The sequence below is a fragment of the Amblyomma americanum genome, chromosome 1 (assembly GCF_052857255.1).
Source record: "Amblyomma americanum isolate KBUSLIRL-KWMA chromosome 1, ASM5285725v1, whole genome shotgun sequence".
Lineage (NCBI taxonomy): Eukaryota > Metazoa > Arthropoda > Arachnida > Ixodida > Ixodidae > Amblyomma > Amblyomma americanum.
The window spans coordinates 523,582,292-523,600,567 of NC_135497.1; the positions used below are offsets into that span (position 1 = coordinate 523,582,292).

General features: G+C 46.3%; 2 protein-coding genes across 2 annotated transcripts; both read left to right on the forward strand.

Annotated features, from left to right (window-relative positions):
- The first annotated feature begins 223 nt into the window (after window positions 1-223).
- Window positions 224-7,903, forward strand: LOC144116242 (serum amyloid A-5 protein-like). The gene is made up of 2 exons (XM_077650962.1): window positions 224-480; window positions 7,537-7,903. The coding sequence occupies exons 1-2, from the start codon at window positions 254-256 to the stop codon at window positions 7,766-7,768; spliced, it is 459 nt and encodes a 152-aa protein (XP_077507088.1). The 5' UTR covers window positions 224-253; the 3' UTR covers window positions 7,769-7,903.
- Window positions 7,904-12,061: 4,158 nt separating this feature from the next.
- LOC144116243 (uncharacterized) lies at window positions 12,062-15,344 on the forward strand. Its single transcript, XM_077650963.1, has 2 exons — window positions 12,062-12,167; window positions 13,468-15,344. The coding sequence occupies exon 2, from the start codon at window positions 13,498-13,500 to the stop codon at window positions 14,836-14,838; it is 1,341 nt and encodes a 446-aa protein (XP_077507089.1). The 5' UTR covers window positions 12,062-12,167; window positions 13,468-13,497; the 3' UTR covers window positions 14,839-15,344.
- The last annotated feature ends 2,932 nt before the right edge of the window (window positions 15,345-18,276 follow it).

An 18,276-nucleotide genomic window follows, 5' to 3' on the forward strand; every position in this document is an offset into this window, starting at 1 on the left:
CTGCCGTTGTTTTTCGGCACTAGAACCAAACGACACATTGCTCCATGACACGCACGTGCCGTCTTGCCGAGGTTCCTTTAGAGACGGATGTCTGGCTCGACTTCAATCACCGGGAAAACCCAGATAGCTCCGAACACGTGCTTGGAAAAATAACGCCCTTCGCCTGACATTTATCATGAGCTGTTGCCGCGGCGCGTGAGTATATAAAAGCACTGATAGCTTCAAGAGGCTCAGTCCTGAAGCTTCGCTTACGATGGGGAGCCTCAAGATATCTGCTTGCCTGCTGTTGCTGGTGGCTTGTTCGTTGGGGGCACCGACCGTTGCAGGGAATCGAAAGCGCCGCAGCAATGTGTTCACCATGGCGGCTTGTGTGACGAGAAATGCCGCTTTACTAATTCCACCCGACGGACGATGTGCTGCAGGGAAGCTCCAGTCCGCTTACAACGAGCTCAGGGCCGCCAACTGCATCAACTGCGACAAGTAAGTGCAAAATGCTGCAGTTGTAAGGCATGTCTGATTGCCCTCCCCCCCTCTCAAACGCAACGCTTGCGTTGTCAAATAGCTCCTATTCTTGCGTGAAAAAAAGCTCTTTGAACCAAACCTTGGAAGACGGAAAAAAATGGCATCAAAGAGTTGATCGGGATCAACGTGAGATCGACGAAAGGATAACGATTTAGATGTATTTTCTGCGCACTCTCTATCAGAAAAATGAGGCTATCCACTTTAAGAACAGCTCTATTATTATAACGCTTTAAAAATGCCGTCCTTGCAATTTTCAATTCAGGGGAGCAGAAACAGCAGCGATAGCTAGACATCGAGAAATTTGTCACACATAACCGGTGAGTGCCGACCGGCATTTTATTTTATGTCTAATCTATCTTGCAAAATTGAGAATTTCTTAATGCTCGTCCAGATCACTCCGGTTTTCTTACGAGTACTTACGGCAGTAAATAATGCACAACCAGATTTCTATTCCGAATTTTGAAAGTGCAGGTGGGAGCAAGCGGTAACATGATTGAGGAAGACAAACGCAACTCCCAACTATACTTATTTAGAACCTTTTTCGGTAGCCAGCCAACCATCAATGTAGCAGTCAGTATCGTCCTGAACATATACAATTAAAAACTGAGGCCATGAGTACTTCGCCTGAGATGGCATCATAGTGCGTGCCAGAACTCTCAAAGTTTAGTGCACATAAATAGCAGCTCTTTTTTAAGCTTTTTCTTTGCAAGCTGAAGGCGAAAACATTCACGCTTGACCCTCATACGCTAAAACATTTTTGGCAAAAATAGTCTTCGAGTCGTAAGACAGACCTTTCAGTTTTCCACACTAAACAGACTGGGTCATATTAAAACGTCTGCAACATATTGCTTATGTCATAGGTCGTGCCTATGTCCTATATCATGTGTATTTGTGATAAGTCATATACCATATGCCTTAAGTTATTGGAATATATTGCTTGTATCACACTGCCGTGTCTAAATAAATAACCGAAGGGATCGTAAAACTTATTGCGCAACCAAACCTTATGGCTTCTTCTGGTGTGAATGTTATCGATTTAACAACATTATTGAGGACCAGGCATGACTTGAGTATTATGTTGATCGCATACATTCCAACAATTCCTTGTATGATGTTTAGTTCCGTAAGATTGGCAGGTAGGCAAGTTCTTTCCAGTCGCGATAAAATGCCCTTCACGCTCCGCCAGTAACCAATGACCTACATGACTGACTTGCATTTCCTCTAAACTAATGGATCAAGCAATACTCTCAGGTGTAGGAAAGAATTAATGTCTAGTAATTTCTTTCTTAAAAATGAAAAATGATATAAAAAGGCTTAAAGAAAACTTCATCTGTCGGTGGAATTACATAACCAGGCTTGGGCTGCACCCTGGTCTTGGTGACTAGTTTCGATGAGAGGCTCACTAACGAGAGCAGAATTTGGCCATCCTGGTGTAGTACATGGCCACATCTTTCTAAGAACAAAACAATTAACCCTCAGTCCCCAACGGCTCCCGAGCAGCTTACGAAGGCGAAAGTCCGACCTGTGACCGAGCGCAGGGTGTTAAGAAAATGTGGCTTCGGACACGCCGCCATTGGACACTGAACCTGACAACGTTTACCGCTAGGATTTGATCCAGTGAGGCTAGATCATGAATTGTTTTCCAATGTCCATAAAGAGAAAAATAAGCAGCTGTCTCTTACCGGTACTGACCTATGGGGCAGAAACGTGGAGGCTAACGAAAAGGGTTCAGCTTAAGTTTAGAACAACGCAACGATTTTGGAAAGAAAAATAATAATAAATATTATTATTAGCATTTATTTTCATTCCAGGTACATCTCCTATACGCAAACTTAGCGGATCCATAGCCAAAGGCTAGTAACTGATCCATACACGTGAATATGAAAGAGTGAGGCGGAGGAGAGCACGCCGAACACAATACCACACAGTAAAATTGAAAAACAAATGATTACACATCTCATCCAACAATATGATCATAGTAAACCAAACACTTAGTTCCCGCAACATTGCATAATTAACAATGATATGCAGGCAACCAGACACATGAATATAAACATAATATGCACTTCATACACCACCAACAAAATACACTGTATAATCCACATTGCACAGATTTTAACGAACACAATTAAAACACATATCCTGTGAATAAATCCCCCTTGCTTATTTTTGTAATAATAACATTATGGTTAAAAATCAAGAGCCAAAAATTTTTCTTTTTCTGTTATTGTGATAGTACTATAGAAAACAGGAAGAATGCCTAGGGGAAGATCATTCCAAGCTTTCACACCTGGCTACCTCAGGCGCAGGTGACCCTAGATGTTATGAGAGGGTTGTATAAAACATTTGTCTTAGGACGCAGCGCGTGAAGTTCTATGAGAGGAAGAAAATATATTTGGTGATAAGGCAGAACTCCCTCTGTCTCTTTCAGTTCTTCTTTCGTTCGGTGCGAGAGCAAAGGGATTCCTGTTAAGCACTGTTTGCGGCTACCTTCATGATTGCATAAGTGCAACTGATCGATCACCTTGTTAGCTGTATAGGAAATTTCGTCGCATGTCCAAATATGCTCGATTCTATTCCTGGTAATTCATAATCCTTTATTTCAATTGACTTTTGGAATATTTATGTTGGATCAGTCTCCTCACGCCTATTTTTCCCCGCTCAAATACCTCTTTGGGTTTATCTACTGCACCTTAGCCAATCCCCCTGCGTGGGTATGTGCCATAATCTCTAAGGAGGAGAAGAAGAAGATAAGAGAGTCTGATTGTGTATTATCCTGTAATCCTGTATACCAGTAAAGTAGTGCGGTAGTCACGCAGTTTAAGTAAGGACATTCTTTTAGAGTCCACAAAGAGCGGTCCCAACGGAGTGCTGCCGTGTTAAGAAACCGTAATGCTCTCTTCTGTAATATTATGCAAGGCTCAAGATAAGCGTGATATGTAAATCCCCAAGCCTCAATGCAGTATGCGGTATGTGGCTGAAAGATGCAAAAATAAATTGTCTTTAAATGTGCCGTATCAAAAGATTTTCGTGCTTTTGACAGAACGAAGCACAAATATGACAGCCTTTTACGCAGGTTCCGAGTCCAAGTCCAGTGTAATTCCGAGTTCAGTGTAATGCCCAGGTAGGGAACTGTAAACATTTGTTGCCGTTCTTGGCTGCCTAGCTGTATATTGAAAGGCAGCATGATCCTGCACCTATAAGCTGATTTAAAGATAATGTTCTTAGAGTTGGCAGCATTCAAAGACAATTTTGTTTGACAAAAGCACACGTTTTTATATACTTAAGCTCTCTTCTGTTTATTATGAGTTCCGCATGAGTTTCTTTTTAAGAGGTTACTGAAATGGCTGCATCATCGGCCTACATTACTGCGAGAGCACTAGGTAAACAATCCGGCATGTCATTTCTATAAAGAGCAAAAAACAAAGGTCGCAGAACTGAGCGTTATGGCACCCCAAAACGAATCGGCAGAAGGCTACAAGCTACTCCTTCAACAATTACGCACTGTTTACGACCAAATAGATAGCCTTAAAGAATTCAATAACTATACCCCTAAATCACAACATTCGAGTTTCTGACACAAAATATTATGATCTATAGTATTAAATGTTTTTTTCTTATTTAAAAATACTCCGATTGCAATGCTGTTGTTATCACGAGCTTCATTAATACTTTCACACAGAGATAACGTAGCAGTCGTCGTGACCTGTTGCCTCAAAAACCATGGTGGTTAGGGCAAGGAAGGTTATTCTTTGTTAAGAACAGCTTTACAGGACGGAAGCTAAGCGAAAGTGCGCAATATCGCCCATCGGGCCATGCCCCTTTGCTTGCAGTGAGCACGGATTGTTTGTCTTATGCAGCAGTCAGAGATCAATCTATGACGAGCTTGTGTATTCCCGGTTGTTCTGCCCGCACTAGAAGGAGCCAACGGCCATTTCACATTGCTGGGGACAGCGTGCCCAGAAAAAAATTATAACTTTTCATCCTGATAATAATGAATTCAGCAGCCGACAAAGGCGTCTATTCGCACGTGAATTCATGTCGAGCGAAAAGCTATCTGGATGGCATTATTTAACGAATATTCAACTGCAGCTTGAAATCAGTAATCCTCGTTGTTGGAACAGTCAAAATGTATAGTGTCCGAGTTAGAATTTTGCATTTTACTATGCTAAGCCGGTTTTAAGAATGTAACGACTGTTCACAAGGCGCCGAGCTTCTCGGAGATGCAAAAAATGGTATACTTGGATATGATATTTCATGTTATTTGATGCACTCACGAGTACTTGAGGGGTGAGAGACCTCCTTACAACAAGAGCAGCAGTGGCAGAAAGCAAAATAACTTGCGGACATCGCGATAGTTAGAAGAAAAAGCGACAAATAAATACATATAAAATACAAAATATGTATATCTCTGCGAATACAGAGAAGTCATTCTAGCACTGTATAATAGCCCGACAATCAATCGCAAAAGCATTACTACAGCATTCAGAACCAGACACAAATATAAAACATTACATGAACAGCTTCTTTACTCCCGCAAGCAACCAAAAAGAATTCGATGCAAACTTTTTTTTCGTACAATGTGATCAGCAGCTTCGGAATAATACAGCACAGTCTTTGCATTCCGTAATTTATCTTGCCGAAAGGTACTGTGCTACCCAGTGTTCAGTGCGTATATGTATGTATATGTACGTATATGTGCGGTGAAAATTAGCTGAAGTGTACTGATGATTTATGCTATTTTTATATCCTTCACTAGAGCAGTAGCTAGCCTTATATTGAAATAAAGTTAACTATACTAAACAAACCATATCTCTGCGTTATAGGACTCACGTGGTGGTATTAAGGCACGAGAGGAATGACTCTTAATATTCTGTTCTGAAGACGTATAATTTTGCAAATTTTAGTGAAAGTCGTAGTTCCTCATATTAAGAAACAGCACTGTATGGAAGACAGAAACAATGAATCGTAGATGAGAAGCCTCGTCTTTAGAGGTAGAGAGTCTCTAATATATTTGCTATTTTAACTAGCTAGATTATTTGTACGCAAGTCCCAATTCAAAGGTGCTATACACCGAACAAAGAGAAATGGAAGAAGCTTTCAAGTGCTGCCCGTTTTTTGGAACTCCTTTGTGGCCACGATCATCGAAGGTCGCTTTCAATACCTGACTTCCTCTGGAACACAGGTGAGGCTGAATACCCTCCCGGCTCAGTCTGTTACAGCAGAAACAAAACCCCTTGAACACTGCAGAAGGGAGGAAACTACCCATTTACTTGACCAGATCCAATGATTTCATACGCGGAGTGTCTTGCTGTGTTATGGGACTTTTCTGCCTTTCAGAAAACATTTGCCCAGTCGTTCTACATGGCTCCGAAGACACCCGATCGAAGCAGTGCTAACTATTGTGACTTTCACCTTAGGCTCGATTTGACTAGCGGTAAGAAGCTACAATTGGAAGGAAGAACAAAATTACGAAATAAGCCGAAACAGCAGCCCAGAACATAAGAATCTAAATTTAATTTCTGACTGATATGATGACTGAGCTCAAAAATATTTAAAAAAGCAACCACATAATTCCTCAGTCTGTAGGGTCCACTTTAAGTCCAGCCTACAGATCACAGGCAGTGGGCTAAGCAGTCATTTTCAAAATTTTAAGCGGCACTCTGTTAAATAACATGCCCTCAAAAGAGCAGCAACAACGACTACGCTCTAGATCAACTCTCTTTTTGCAAAAGCCTTGGTTCTTACCTCAGGTTGTGCACAAAGTCCTTCTATTTTACCTAGCCTGGCCATCCACCCCTCCCTGCTCTTGTTCTTGGGCTCCTTCGCCGTTGTATTCCGTTTTCTCCTTATCGGCAGCAGCACGTCGTTCTTTTCTTTCGTGGAGCTACTCATATGGTTGTTATTGCCTTAGTGACGCGGCACATATTCACGACGGGGGTTTGGCCAGGGTTCAGTGATGAAGGCCAAGAGAATACGCTAAACTGGGGCCAGCCTAATGGTTATTGTGCTTTGTGTAATAAATGAAAGTATAAAATTACGAGGAAAAAAATACGGGAGACAAGATCAGAGAACTGAATACATGAAAATTAATGAAATATCTTTTAAATGAGAATTTTTGGATAACGTTGAGGTTGGCGGTCGCTTGCGTGGTCCCCTCTCGTCTTTTTCATTTCATGTCTGCGGCGGGGATTTTTGGCCGTACCTCTTCTTCCTTGCAGCTGGACGTGCGTGGGCATTCGAGAGGAATAAATCCCGAAATCTGGTTGACGCAGCTAAAAAAGGGCTCGCATTAAACATGGAGCTATTCCCTACGCTATAAAAGAGCAAGTGAAACTATTCTTGGTAAGCGAGATGGCCACGAAGAGGAAGGAAATTAAACATAATGCAACTGTATTCCGCAAATGGGGGGTGTCAATTGTTTTGCAGTCCGGGCATAACACCCGCGCTATACCATGCCAAACGCACGGCAAGTCCTGTTCTGTGGTATCTTCGTAATTTTAATCTTCTGCGTCATGAAAGATATTGGGCTGTTAAAGGTTTGCATAAACGAAAACTTACCAATGTGCAATAACCATAATGAGACGTTTTTCTCAAAATTTATTTTATCTGTGAAAAAAAAAGGGGACCGGGTGTGGAAAGCGTATTTTATAGGAAGCGCATAGGGCTGGTTTTGCGCAGAACTTGGTCCCTTTTGCAAGGTTTTACAAAACGAGTGGCTGTTAAGCTCAGATGTATTTTCACGCACGCCAGCGGTGACCGTGTATAGTAACCTATCATGCAAATCATCTTGGAACGTGTATCGAATGATTGACGAGCGGGGGTTACTATAAGGTGGCACCACCACGCAATTACACTGCCATTGCATGGACTGTGCTTAGACAGCAGAACGTCGAAGCCATTTTTGTGTTCCGGCTTGTAGCACACCAACGAATAGAGAATCCTCGCCACTTAGACTTAGGAAGCGTATTTTGGGTATGTACGTACATTAATAAGGGCTCTTTTGTCACACAGGTACTTTCACTGCATGGGAAACTACCGGGCCGTGCGTGAGTGCAACAATTCGGGCGCGGCGCGGCGCGTGGCTGAAGCGATCAGCGACTGTCGTGAAGAGGGCGAGACGGGCGCCGACAGCGCCGCTGACCAGGAGGCCAACCGTTACGGCCGCGGCGGAGGCGACTGCGCCCACCGCTACCTTGCGGCGGTTCGCTGTGCGTACAATCCGACCACAAAGACGTGTGGCTGAGAAACTACGGCACACCGCCAGTTCCGACTTTATCATAGGATGCAGTATGCCACGAACACTTTACGTCTTGTTTGCATCTGTATGCTTCGCCCTATTATACCAGCTTAATAAAAGCTCCGAGTTCTGCTCCTTTAAGACCGTGCGATCGCATTCCTTCACAAAGCGCCTATTGCGCTCATGAAGGGGGATCCGCCCAAGGCGCTGTGATGCCGCAGACGAAGTCTTAAGCTGCAAACATGGCTGCGGTGCCCTACTTTGAAACCAGTTGCGAATAATATCACAAGCACTCGCGCGCCGTGCAACTGCGCGAGCTGGTCCTAGAAACCAGAGCAGCGATGCACGGCCTGACTCCGAAGCCGCTCATCAATAGCGCCCGAACAATGTGCGGGTGGCAGTGGGACAACAAAAAGACGAGAAGCGCCTAGGCGGCTTCGAGGCTAGCGCGTTTACCTAAGCTTTAGGTGGTGCGCGGCATCCTTGCCGACTTGATGGTTTTCGTATGTCGTGTGCGCTCCTGCCAGTTCGCGCTATTCTGAGTTTTCACATCGATTGGAACGCTCGAACACCTTCCTCAGTCATTTCGCGCAATCTCGAAACACTGCGGCGTGCCACTGCACGACAGTGATCACCGTCAAGTCTCTTTCTGGCGGAGGGTAGATAGCTCTGAAGCAATTCAAGAAACGAAATGTAAATATCACAGTAAGACGGATCACCTGTAATAAAGTTGGGTAAGCCACTGATGGGGCCTGAAATACGAGCACGTGAACAGAAAAACAACAATGCTAGGCTGCCAGGGGGCTTGATTGACCTGGTCGAATGATACGTTAGGGATAAGGCAGCAAAAGTGGTGAAACTGCATAATTTCCACAGTTTCGCAACGAACTGGTTCAAAATTAAAACATCCGATGACGAAAATTATGACTCACTTTCTCTCAAGCGTTGCTGGGACGGAAATACGGCGCTGCTTATTCAAATAAACCTATTTTAGAATTGCATCTTTCAGCCATAGGAACAAAAAATTAGGACAATTATTAAGGTGCTAATCACCAAAATTTCTTGCAGATAAGTTGAGTTCACTTATTAAATCCAAGCGAAATGGGTGTTTGCGTTCACAAAAGCATGAAAATAAAATTCACATCTAAATCAGTGCTACCACATGGACACACCCGACAGTTAACCGTAAAACATCGACTAGATAGAAAATGAGAAGTAGTGAGGTAGGTGCATCAAACTGGTCGTAGTGTTCAAAACGCAATTCATTACTGCCGAAACTGCGTCCGCTGTGAACGTCGAGGCGCGTCCGAGGTAGAGCAATTATTTGCATCCTACCTAACCGCGCCGATCTGGCCAGTAAGTGGGAGTTCACGGTCTAGATTTGGAGGACTGGGCAAAGTATAAATTTCGGGCACTAGGTGCCTGGAACCTACTGAACGCTACCCCAGTTCATATCAAAGTTCAAGCAGGCACATCAGCTCCCTGCACGAAAGATTATGCGCTGTGCTGTGCACACGCAGATGGCTAGACGCCTTATTTTCCATGCACTTCACCTGGTGCAGGGGTGACACGGCCCCTTCCAGCCCTCTTGTAATGTCGCAAAGTCGACGGCCATCATGACCTCGTGGCGTTCCTATGCTGAGGCAAAAAAAAAAAGGTGAGCTCAGTGACGAACCCGAACTGACCTCACCAAACCTTTGTGGACATGCGGTATATTGCCGCTCTTGAAATGTAGTAGAAGGCTGCAGATAAGTTTGCTTAAACGGACGCTTGGTTTCTTGACGTCGGGGACGAACTTCACGAAAAGATGAAATTTCCCCTTGAACTTGCGCAGGAACTTGTGGCAACGATGGTACTGCTTGACACTGTGAACCAATTGATGCAATGAGTAGGTTGCTTCCTGTATGGGTGCTTCGACTTCTTGAGTGTCGCGAGCCGTTTACTCATACCGGAAATCAATATTCGAAGCTGTAGCGAAGGAGATATCTCATCCTTCTAACAAAAGACGTTCGCGAACACGTAGCGATGAGACGCCGGTCACGAACCTTTCTCTCATTGCTTCATGTGGGGACGCGAAACTGGACGCATTTGCCAGGTCTCGGAGTGCGGCTATGTATTATGTAACCGACTAATCCGGCTCCGGCACGTGGTTGTCGAACTTACGTCGCCCTGCAACCAAATTTGTCAACACAGAAAACTCTTTTGCAAATATTGTTACTGCTGCCTGATACACATCTGGAGACACAATTGGTGGTGACGAAACCTCACCAAAGCCCTGTTGTTCTGTAGTTATTGACTTCTGAAGAAATGCCACATTGCTACCGCGGCGGATTATCATAGGCTTAATATACACCTTTGTCCGTAAATTTCCGAGACTGAGTCCATTAAAAAAATGCGTTTGACATTGAAATAATTTGTGCAGCACCCCTTCAATATGGTTCCTTGCACTCTAAAACACAGCTTCCAGGCCTTAGAAACAGGTGAAAAACGGTTCTTTTGGCAGGGCTGTCAGGTCCTTTGCCTTCCACGCTCCCCATCCAGAGACTTTTTAGGGATCTTTTCACACGAGGAAACAGGAAAAAATCTCATGGGGAGGGGTCAAGCGAGTATTGCGGATGGGGAAGTGCAGTAACGCTGTGCTTGGTGAGCAATTTTGTCACCCTGAGAGCAGTGTGCGGCCTTGCGTTATCGTGGAGAAGGCTCCATAGTTCAGATACCTATAAGTCATAGCGATGGCGTCGCAGTGCATCACGCATGCGTTGGAGCACGTGGATATAAAACTACTGATTCACCGTCTGCCCTTGTGGATGAACTCGCGGTGTATGAGAACTCTGGCATCGAAAAAAAAACTATCAGCATCGTCTCTGTTTTAGTCTTCTGTCACCGCACCTTTCTCGGGATAGAGACCTTGTGGACCGCCATTCAGCGCTCTACCTCTTGGTTTCAGGATCGTACTGAAAACACCATGTTTTGTCTTCAGCAACGATGCTGTCGACGAATGCAGCATCTTACTCAGCCTCGGAGAGCAAATCAGCGCTCAGTGATGCCCGCGTGTCCTTCTGGTTCTGTGGCAGGCAGCGACGCAGACGTCTGGCATTCAGCTTTCGTTTCCCCAAGTTCTCACGCAAAATTTTGTGGCATTTTGCCTTACTAATGTCGAGAGCATCTCATAGCATGCGGTCTGTAATAGTGCGGTGTTGCTGTAGGATTTCCCTGATCCCAGCAACGTTGTTTTCATTCCGTTAGGTTGAATGGCGCCCCTGTGTTGTGTCGTCTTCGACCAACGTTCTCCCCGAAACGAACCTCTTGTGCCACTCGATATCTCGCGCCCGCGATAATGTCTCGTTATCGTAAGCGTCACGAAGGAGCTCATACATCTGTGTGGCTGTTCTGCCGAGCTTCACAAAGAATTTTATGCTTACACGCTGTTAGAGGTGGACGTTTATTTCTCCACATTCACTCACAGCAGAATGCGCAGATGATTAGTGTCAACGTATTTTTCTACATTTAGTGACATCTAGCGGCTGCCGCAGCAATTAACATAAATAGCTCAGGTTAGCTCGAAAAGATGGCGCTACACACACGCACGAAAATTTGTTTTGGGCAATCATTTATTTCTACAGAAGAAAATAAATCAGCATCGAAACTTTACAAACAAAAGTTAGAATGCCTTCTCTTTGTTAAGATGAACGGTCATATAATACATAGCTGGGCAAGCAGAAAAAGGTTAAAAATAATATTGAAAGAGGTTGTCCGTGGAATGATTTAGAATATGAAAAATATGACGGCAGCTTGACAGACATGTGTACTTGAAAAAGAACCTCCCGGTTGCAAGGACATAATTATGCAGATACTGCCACTTTGGTTTCAGGGCATGGTTCTAGATTGTCGCAACGAGGAACAGGAGAATCAGAGCATGTTCAATGAGCTCTAATCGACCGTGGCAGTTTGTCACCACCTGGCGCATACGAAAAAACACCGATTGCTATGGCGCTCTTGGAAAAACGTTCTCTCCTAGATTGAAATGCATCATCATCATAACACCCTAATCGAGATTGAGACCACATCCACAATTTAGGCGTCACTTTTACCTCTTCTGCCTCGAGATAATGACCGAAAAAATAACTCTAATTGAGCGACTGCCACATGCCTTTTTTACTTCACTCTTTTTTGCGCTTAAGTCTACGTGAACTGCACGCACCATTTCATGAGAAACTGTTGTGAACAGACTGTACCGAGGAATAGATGCAATGAACTGCCTTTCCCCCGGTGAGCAAACGTGGCAGCGATGGCGCGTGACGCCGCCTAAATCAGACTGCGAGCAGACGACGAGGACGAAGGATCAAAGCATACGCTTGCTGCGCTCCGCCAGCTCGGGCTGCTCCACAGATCTCCGCTTTGCCCAGTAAGTGGATTTTTCTGCGCCCCGTCAGCGTTTTCTACGACCCTATGAAGCAGACGGCTTGGTACCATGCTTTCTGGCTCTAGAGCCGCCATCCCGCGACTACATTTTTGCCTCGCTTTGCTCATCTACGGCTAGGATTGGCACTAACCCTAACCCATCCTAGGCATAGGCCTGAAAATCGGCTATGAACTGCGTACTCGAACTGTCCTGATAAATGGACTGAGTAATTTTTTCGTCCTGGCTACTATGCGGCGCAAACTTTCTACCGAGGTTTACGGATCAAAATGATCAGGTAGGAGGTCTTCGCCTTGAAGCTTTTCCGAGATCGCCCCCTGTCGGCGGGAGTGCTATGGCGTTTACGCGACACTTGCTACGACATGAAACGACAGCTGGGCCCAGACGACGATTTAAAGATGGTGCCTCCCCACGTAGAAATACATGGGTCTTCTCCAGCTTTAAACCCGTCGCAGATACGACCTACGCACTCTGATTTTCCAATTTTGGCAGGTGCACCTCTGGTAGAAATGTAGTTATGCTGTCGCAAATTTAGAAGTTCGGAAATAAGTGCGTTATTACTTTTTGACTGCACCACTTTGCGTCAAAATGCCTAATTTGAACTCTTATGCCTGATTTGATCTGTTATGCTAATGCCTAATTTGAACTGTTAGTGTGCTTCACGAATCGTCAAGTTACACTCGTTGCGACAGGAACAAGGGCTTGCAGCACAGCAAGTGTAGAAATGCTTCCAGTGGACTAAGCTATTCAGCAGTGAGCCGTGGTGGACGCTATGGGTACATTTAAGACGCGTTTATACTGCGACGTATCGCGCGCGTGCCACGGGGACATCATGCTGGCCAAAGAGAGACCCTCTACACTCCAATGGAGCTTGACCGCCGACGCGTTCGGTGACTTTGGCGTGCTCCGACCGCACTGGCGGCAACTTGGATTATGTGTCCGTTTTTATCCGAGCGCGTCAGCCTCCGCCATCATGGCCAGACCGGTTCCGCCTCTCGCCGGGGCGGCGCTGCTTAGGAAATCTACAACAGATGGAGCGTCAAACGTTTTGCGCATCATATGCGCATGCGCTTCTCCTAGCGTAGCCGCTGCGCCGCGTCGGAGTGGTTGGACTGTAGGAGGGCCGAATTCGCGCCTGGCATGGCGTTGCCAAACTGACGCGACCGACCACCGCCGGCGCTCGCCCGCGCGCCGAGGACGTCGGAGTATAAACGCGCCTTCAGTTCTCGTTACTCTTTCCTTTGCAACGCAACTGCATTTAAAGGCGCTGTGATTTCTCGTGCAGGCCGCGGGGACTTGTTGCGATCGCAGCGCCATGCCAACCCGCCAACGCCCCAGTGGCGCCGCTGTGCGTAGGCGCCGCCGCCAACAACAACAGCAGCTGCAGCAGCGGCGGCGGCGGTGGCAGCAGCAGCAACAGCAACAGCAGCAGCAGCAGTTTCATTATGAGGCACAGCACCAGCACCAGGCCCCACCATCTCGGTTCGAACAAGTGCCGCAAGGCGATCAAGAGATGGTTGACGGCGCGTACGAGGACTTCCTTCTGCAGTGGCCTGGAGTCGCGCCGTCTGAATTCCACTTGCCGCCATCATGCTCTCGTTTATTTTCGCCGCATTTGGGCGGCCTTTACGCGCCCTACACCGACTTGGGCGACCTTTTCTACCCGAACCGGCCCTTCCACACAGACGAACTTCAGGACGAAACCAACCTGAACGACTTTGATGCTGAAGATCCCCAGCAGCAGAATTACGCTCGCTGGATTCACTTTTTGACACTGCACGGCTTCACTGATCGCGGCGAAGAACATGCCACCGGTACGCCGCACACTGCCGGAACCGAGAACGCACAGTCGCGTACTAGCTTGAACGAAGCTCGTCGCAGAGCGCAAGCACAGGCTGCAGCCGTCGAGCGTTACCTGCTGGAAGTTTACTACGGGCCGGTGGTGACCAAATCCGGCGTAGTGTCAGTGTTTCTGAAGCACCGCATCCGAGTTGACATATCAATCGACAATGCTGTGCGCGTTGTCAACTTCACAAAGCATAGCATGGCTGCTATCAACCGCTTGGGCGACCGCACCTGTGTTTGCCACCCTTGCGGACGCGTACTGCAGGAAGGTGTGAGCATGGACTTGATGACAGGCATGCGGCTTGCAAGGATCTCTGGTCGAGGTATCACATTCAGTGCGCTCGATCATGGCCTAGTGTACGTAGTAGATGAGTCTGGAACCAAATCCACCACGGAGTGGTTCAAGGTCCTCTGCTATGACTTACCATCGGATGTTTTCTCCACCGACTCAGAGCAGGGATCCAACTGTGTGAGCACTTGCTTTCAAATTGTATCTCAGGCGAGATTCAAAAGCACAAGGAATGGTGACGATGTTTGGCTGGTCGCCGGTGCCCGGATAAAGCAGACGCCTTGGGGAGACGTCCAAGTGTCTCGAGATTCTGGCAGTAGATTCATATGGACCTCACCCTCTGCAGGAACTGTATCGGTTACCACACCAACTTTCAGGGCCTTGATGACCTGCAACCCAAGCAAGTTCGTATTCCTCAAGATGGGCCAGAAGCGTATGATGGCCACCGCGGAAGGCTTTACCGTGCGCAACGGAAGTCAGAAGGCTGGATTTGACAGCCAAGGCAGGCTGACTCTTCAGTGACGATGCAGTGGCAAAAGTAACGCAACAAAAATGGTCTATCAGACGCGCTGTTTTTTTCTCCAGAGAATCGCCTGTGCAACTTTCCGTAAACGCTCAAATTGGCTGGAAAACGCTTGGTGCGGCATGAGCAGCGAAAATATTGCAGCGGTATGGTGAGAGAAGCAGCGAAATGCTGAAAGTGACTAAGCATGAAATTCTGACTTGGAGAATCAAGCGCACGTTTTCTTTAAACATTACCAGAGCGCCATGCTCGCTGTGGGCGGTGAATCCAAATGCTTGCTACAGTTCACTGGCTACTTCCTGCAGCTACTTCTGTCAAGACTTCAAAGCTCCTCTGTGAGGCCATAGCCGAGCAGCACCGAATGCGCGGTTAATAGCAGCACTCTTTAAGACTTCTACGAAGGCTACCATTGGAGCGTGGTTCATCTCATCAAATTTCAACCAGCTGCAGGGCCCTCTGCTGGAAATCGCGCTACGACCGAGCATTAAAGGAGACTTTGAGACTAGTGTGTTCATTTCAAGCACAAGGGCGCATGAAAGTAGCGCCCGTTTCGCACGTCAGAGCGAAGCGCCTGACGATATCTTTAATTAGCATGGTAGTCATTGAGAGCTAAATCGGAGAACATCTGCGCTGCGCAGTTTGGGAGATCGTCATCTGCACGACATCGCCGGAGGCGATAATGTAGCGGAAAAGGTTTAAAACCGGCATTCAAGGCCAGTAGATACATAGCATAGCGGCCAAGAAGAGCAAGATGAGGCGTAAATGGAATTGAAAGGGACGCAAAACACTGAAGTGACTGACCCATTCATTTATTAAGACCATATTTGTGGTCCGTTGCGTTTACCAACCAGACCCGCCTTGAGAACAGGAAAGCGGACAGGTCAACTCACCAGAAGGCTAATTTTCCTTCACAACAGGTAACGCGATGCTTGCAATGCGGCTAAATTGTTTACAGTTTAGTGTGGCTTCATTTCTCGCTGCCGTGTGCAGGATGCTAGAGGAAGAGGAAGGTAGGGAACGTGTAATTTTCCGGCGTTCGTGAATATTCCCGGCAGTGCATGCATGTACCTCTCATGGTTTACTCTCTATGTGAAGGAGCAGCTTCTGTAAGCCCAAAAGTGTGGACTTGCAAATGAAGGGCCCTAATCGATCAAAGCAATGCTCCTTCGCATAGCACACCAAAGGAGAGCATAGCAGCTTTAGGACCCGACTGAAAAGGGCTTGTACCACCCTTGATAAAAGGTCTTTCACACTTTAAAATGAATTAATGCCCCTGTTACACGGCATTCTTCGAAGTCCTTGCCAGCAAAGGCACCTTTTTTTCATCAAAGGAGCGAAAGCTTAAAGGAGCAGCCACGGAGCTACACGGTGCAGCCCAAGGGTACAGCACCCGCGGCTGTGCTCGAGGCGGCTGAAGAAAGTGTTTTAAAATTAAAGTTTGCCAATCTTTTCATTCGTTGAGCTCAGAGAATTTATTTTATTGTGACTGCCTCCTTAAAAGAACTGAAACAGCCACTTCCATCATCAGCAGCAGGCTTTGTGTTGCCTTGGCTAGGGACCCTACCTTGGCCCCCAGGGGCCCTCGGTGTTGCTGCAACACCTTTGCTGTCTTGAAATCTGCGCATTAAATATAAGCAGCCGCACAAAAAGCAAAGCCAGACACACCTTCCGTATTTAAAAAAAAGATGTTATCAAACATTGTATACTATATATATTTTTATTGCTTTTACTTTTTGACGTTGGATGTCACTGTGATCGCAGGTTCTGGAAGGCCGCGCGCGCCTTTGGGCTCCAAAAGCCTCTGACGGGCGCCTTCGCCTTCAAGTCCCTTAGCGGCCAAGGCGCAATATTTGTGCCGTGTAGCGGCCCTCCTTACTCCTTTGGACATAAGGACCTGATTGTCAAAGGCCTTTGCGGTGCCCGTGTGACAGGGGTATGAGTCTATGGCCGATGCATGCACACCAGACACTAGCGATCATATATCGCTCAAATTCTTTCCGCGAGGACCGTGGCAACCCCGGAAGCTACTAGATATTAGTCGGGTAAATTTTGTGATTGTTCGCTTCGCCTCGGGCTCTCCCATGTCCTGGCAATTATATCTGTGTGTCTCTATCATGTAACCCGCCGCGGTGGCTCAGTGGTTAGGGAGCTCGACTACTGATCCGGAGTTCCCGAGTTCGAACCCGACCGCGGCGGCTGTGTTTTTATGGAGGAAAAACGCTAAGGCGCCCGTGTGCTGTGCGATGTCAGTGCACGTTAAAGATCCCCAGGTGGTCGAAATTATTCCGGAGCCCTCCACTACGGCACCTCTCTCTTCCTTTCTTCTTTCACTCCCTCCTTTGTCCCTTCCCTTACGGCGCGTTTCAGGTGTCCAACGATATATGAGACAGATACTGCGCCATTTCCTTTCCCGCCCAAAAACCAGTTATTATTATTATTATTCTCTATCATGTATGTGTGTGATAGCATTATTGTTGCTGCTCATTGTTTCTCTTTCATATCAAGCATTTGCGCTTTTTGTGCCGTTTACAGTGATTAGGACATACTATTGCCGATAATAACACCTCATTTTATTTCATTAGCTAATATCATTACTTTAAGTTCGTTTTTATATGTTTTGTTAGCATTTATGTCGTCTCCGTTGCATTATTTGTATTGTTAATTGTGTTGTAGGTGTGCTTTGTTGAGCGTTGTATCGACAGATCCAGTGTTTTACTTTCATAATTTGAAAAGGAGTAGCCGGCACCACAATCAGGCACTAACATTTCCTTTTATGTCGAAGTCAATAAAAAGAGACCAAGCTCACCAATTGGCGCGGTGTCTTGTTGACGCCTCAAGAAAGGAGAGGTCAGGAAAAAGCGCGCTTCAGAAAACAGCAGCAATTTGAAAACTGCTACACACATAAGACATAGGCCGTGCGACGTTATTTTGAGACACGAGTCAGGAAGGAAGCAGGTGCATGCGATATAATATTTGTGTATCCAACACGATTGTGCTATTCTGAGAGAGTATACGCTGACGCTCTAAACTGGGGGTCTGAAATGCGCTGCCCGAAATTTCTGCCTTCCTTCCAGAAGTACCTGGCCACTTCCAAAGTTAGCTTCACCAGCATACTTGTTTTCCAACTAAAATCGAGCAGTACGGTACTCGGCCTTTCAGAAAATGCAGAGGTATGGGTCCCTTAATCTGCGCGAGCTTCGAACGCACGTCAGCTGCCTTTAAAAGAGCACAAGGAGCGAAGATCCAGAAAATCCTTCCGCTTTTTCATCCCTAAGTCTACAATGATTCTTTTGTGAATAATTAATGGTAGTTTTAGGCACTGTACCCTATTAATTGCTGCCTCAAATTCATTGCGAAGTGGCGACCATCCCGAGTTCACGGAGAAGGCCATGTGCCGCTTTTCTTTTCCACGAAAAATAGGAGAGTGCGGCCTTAAT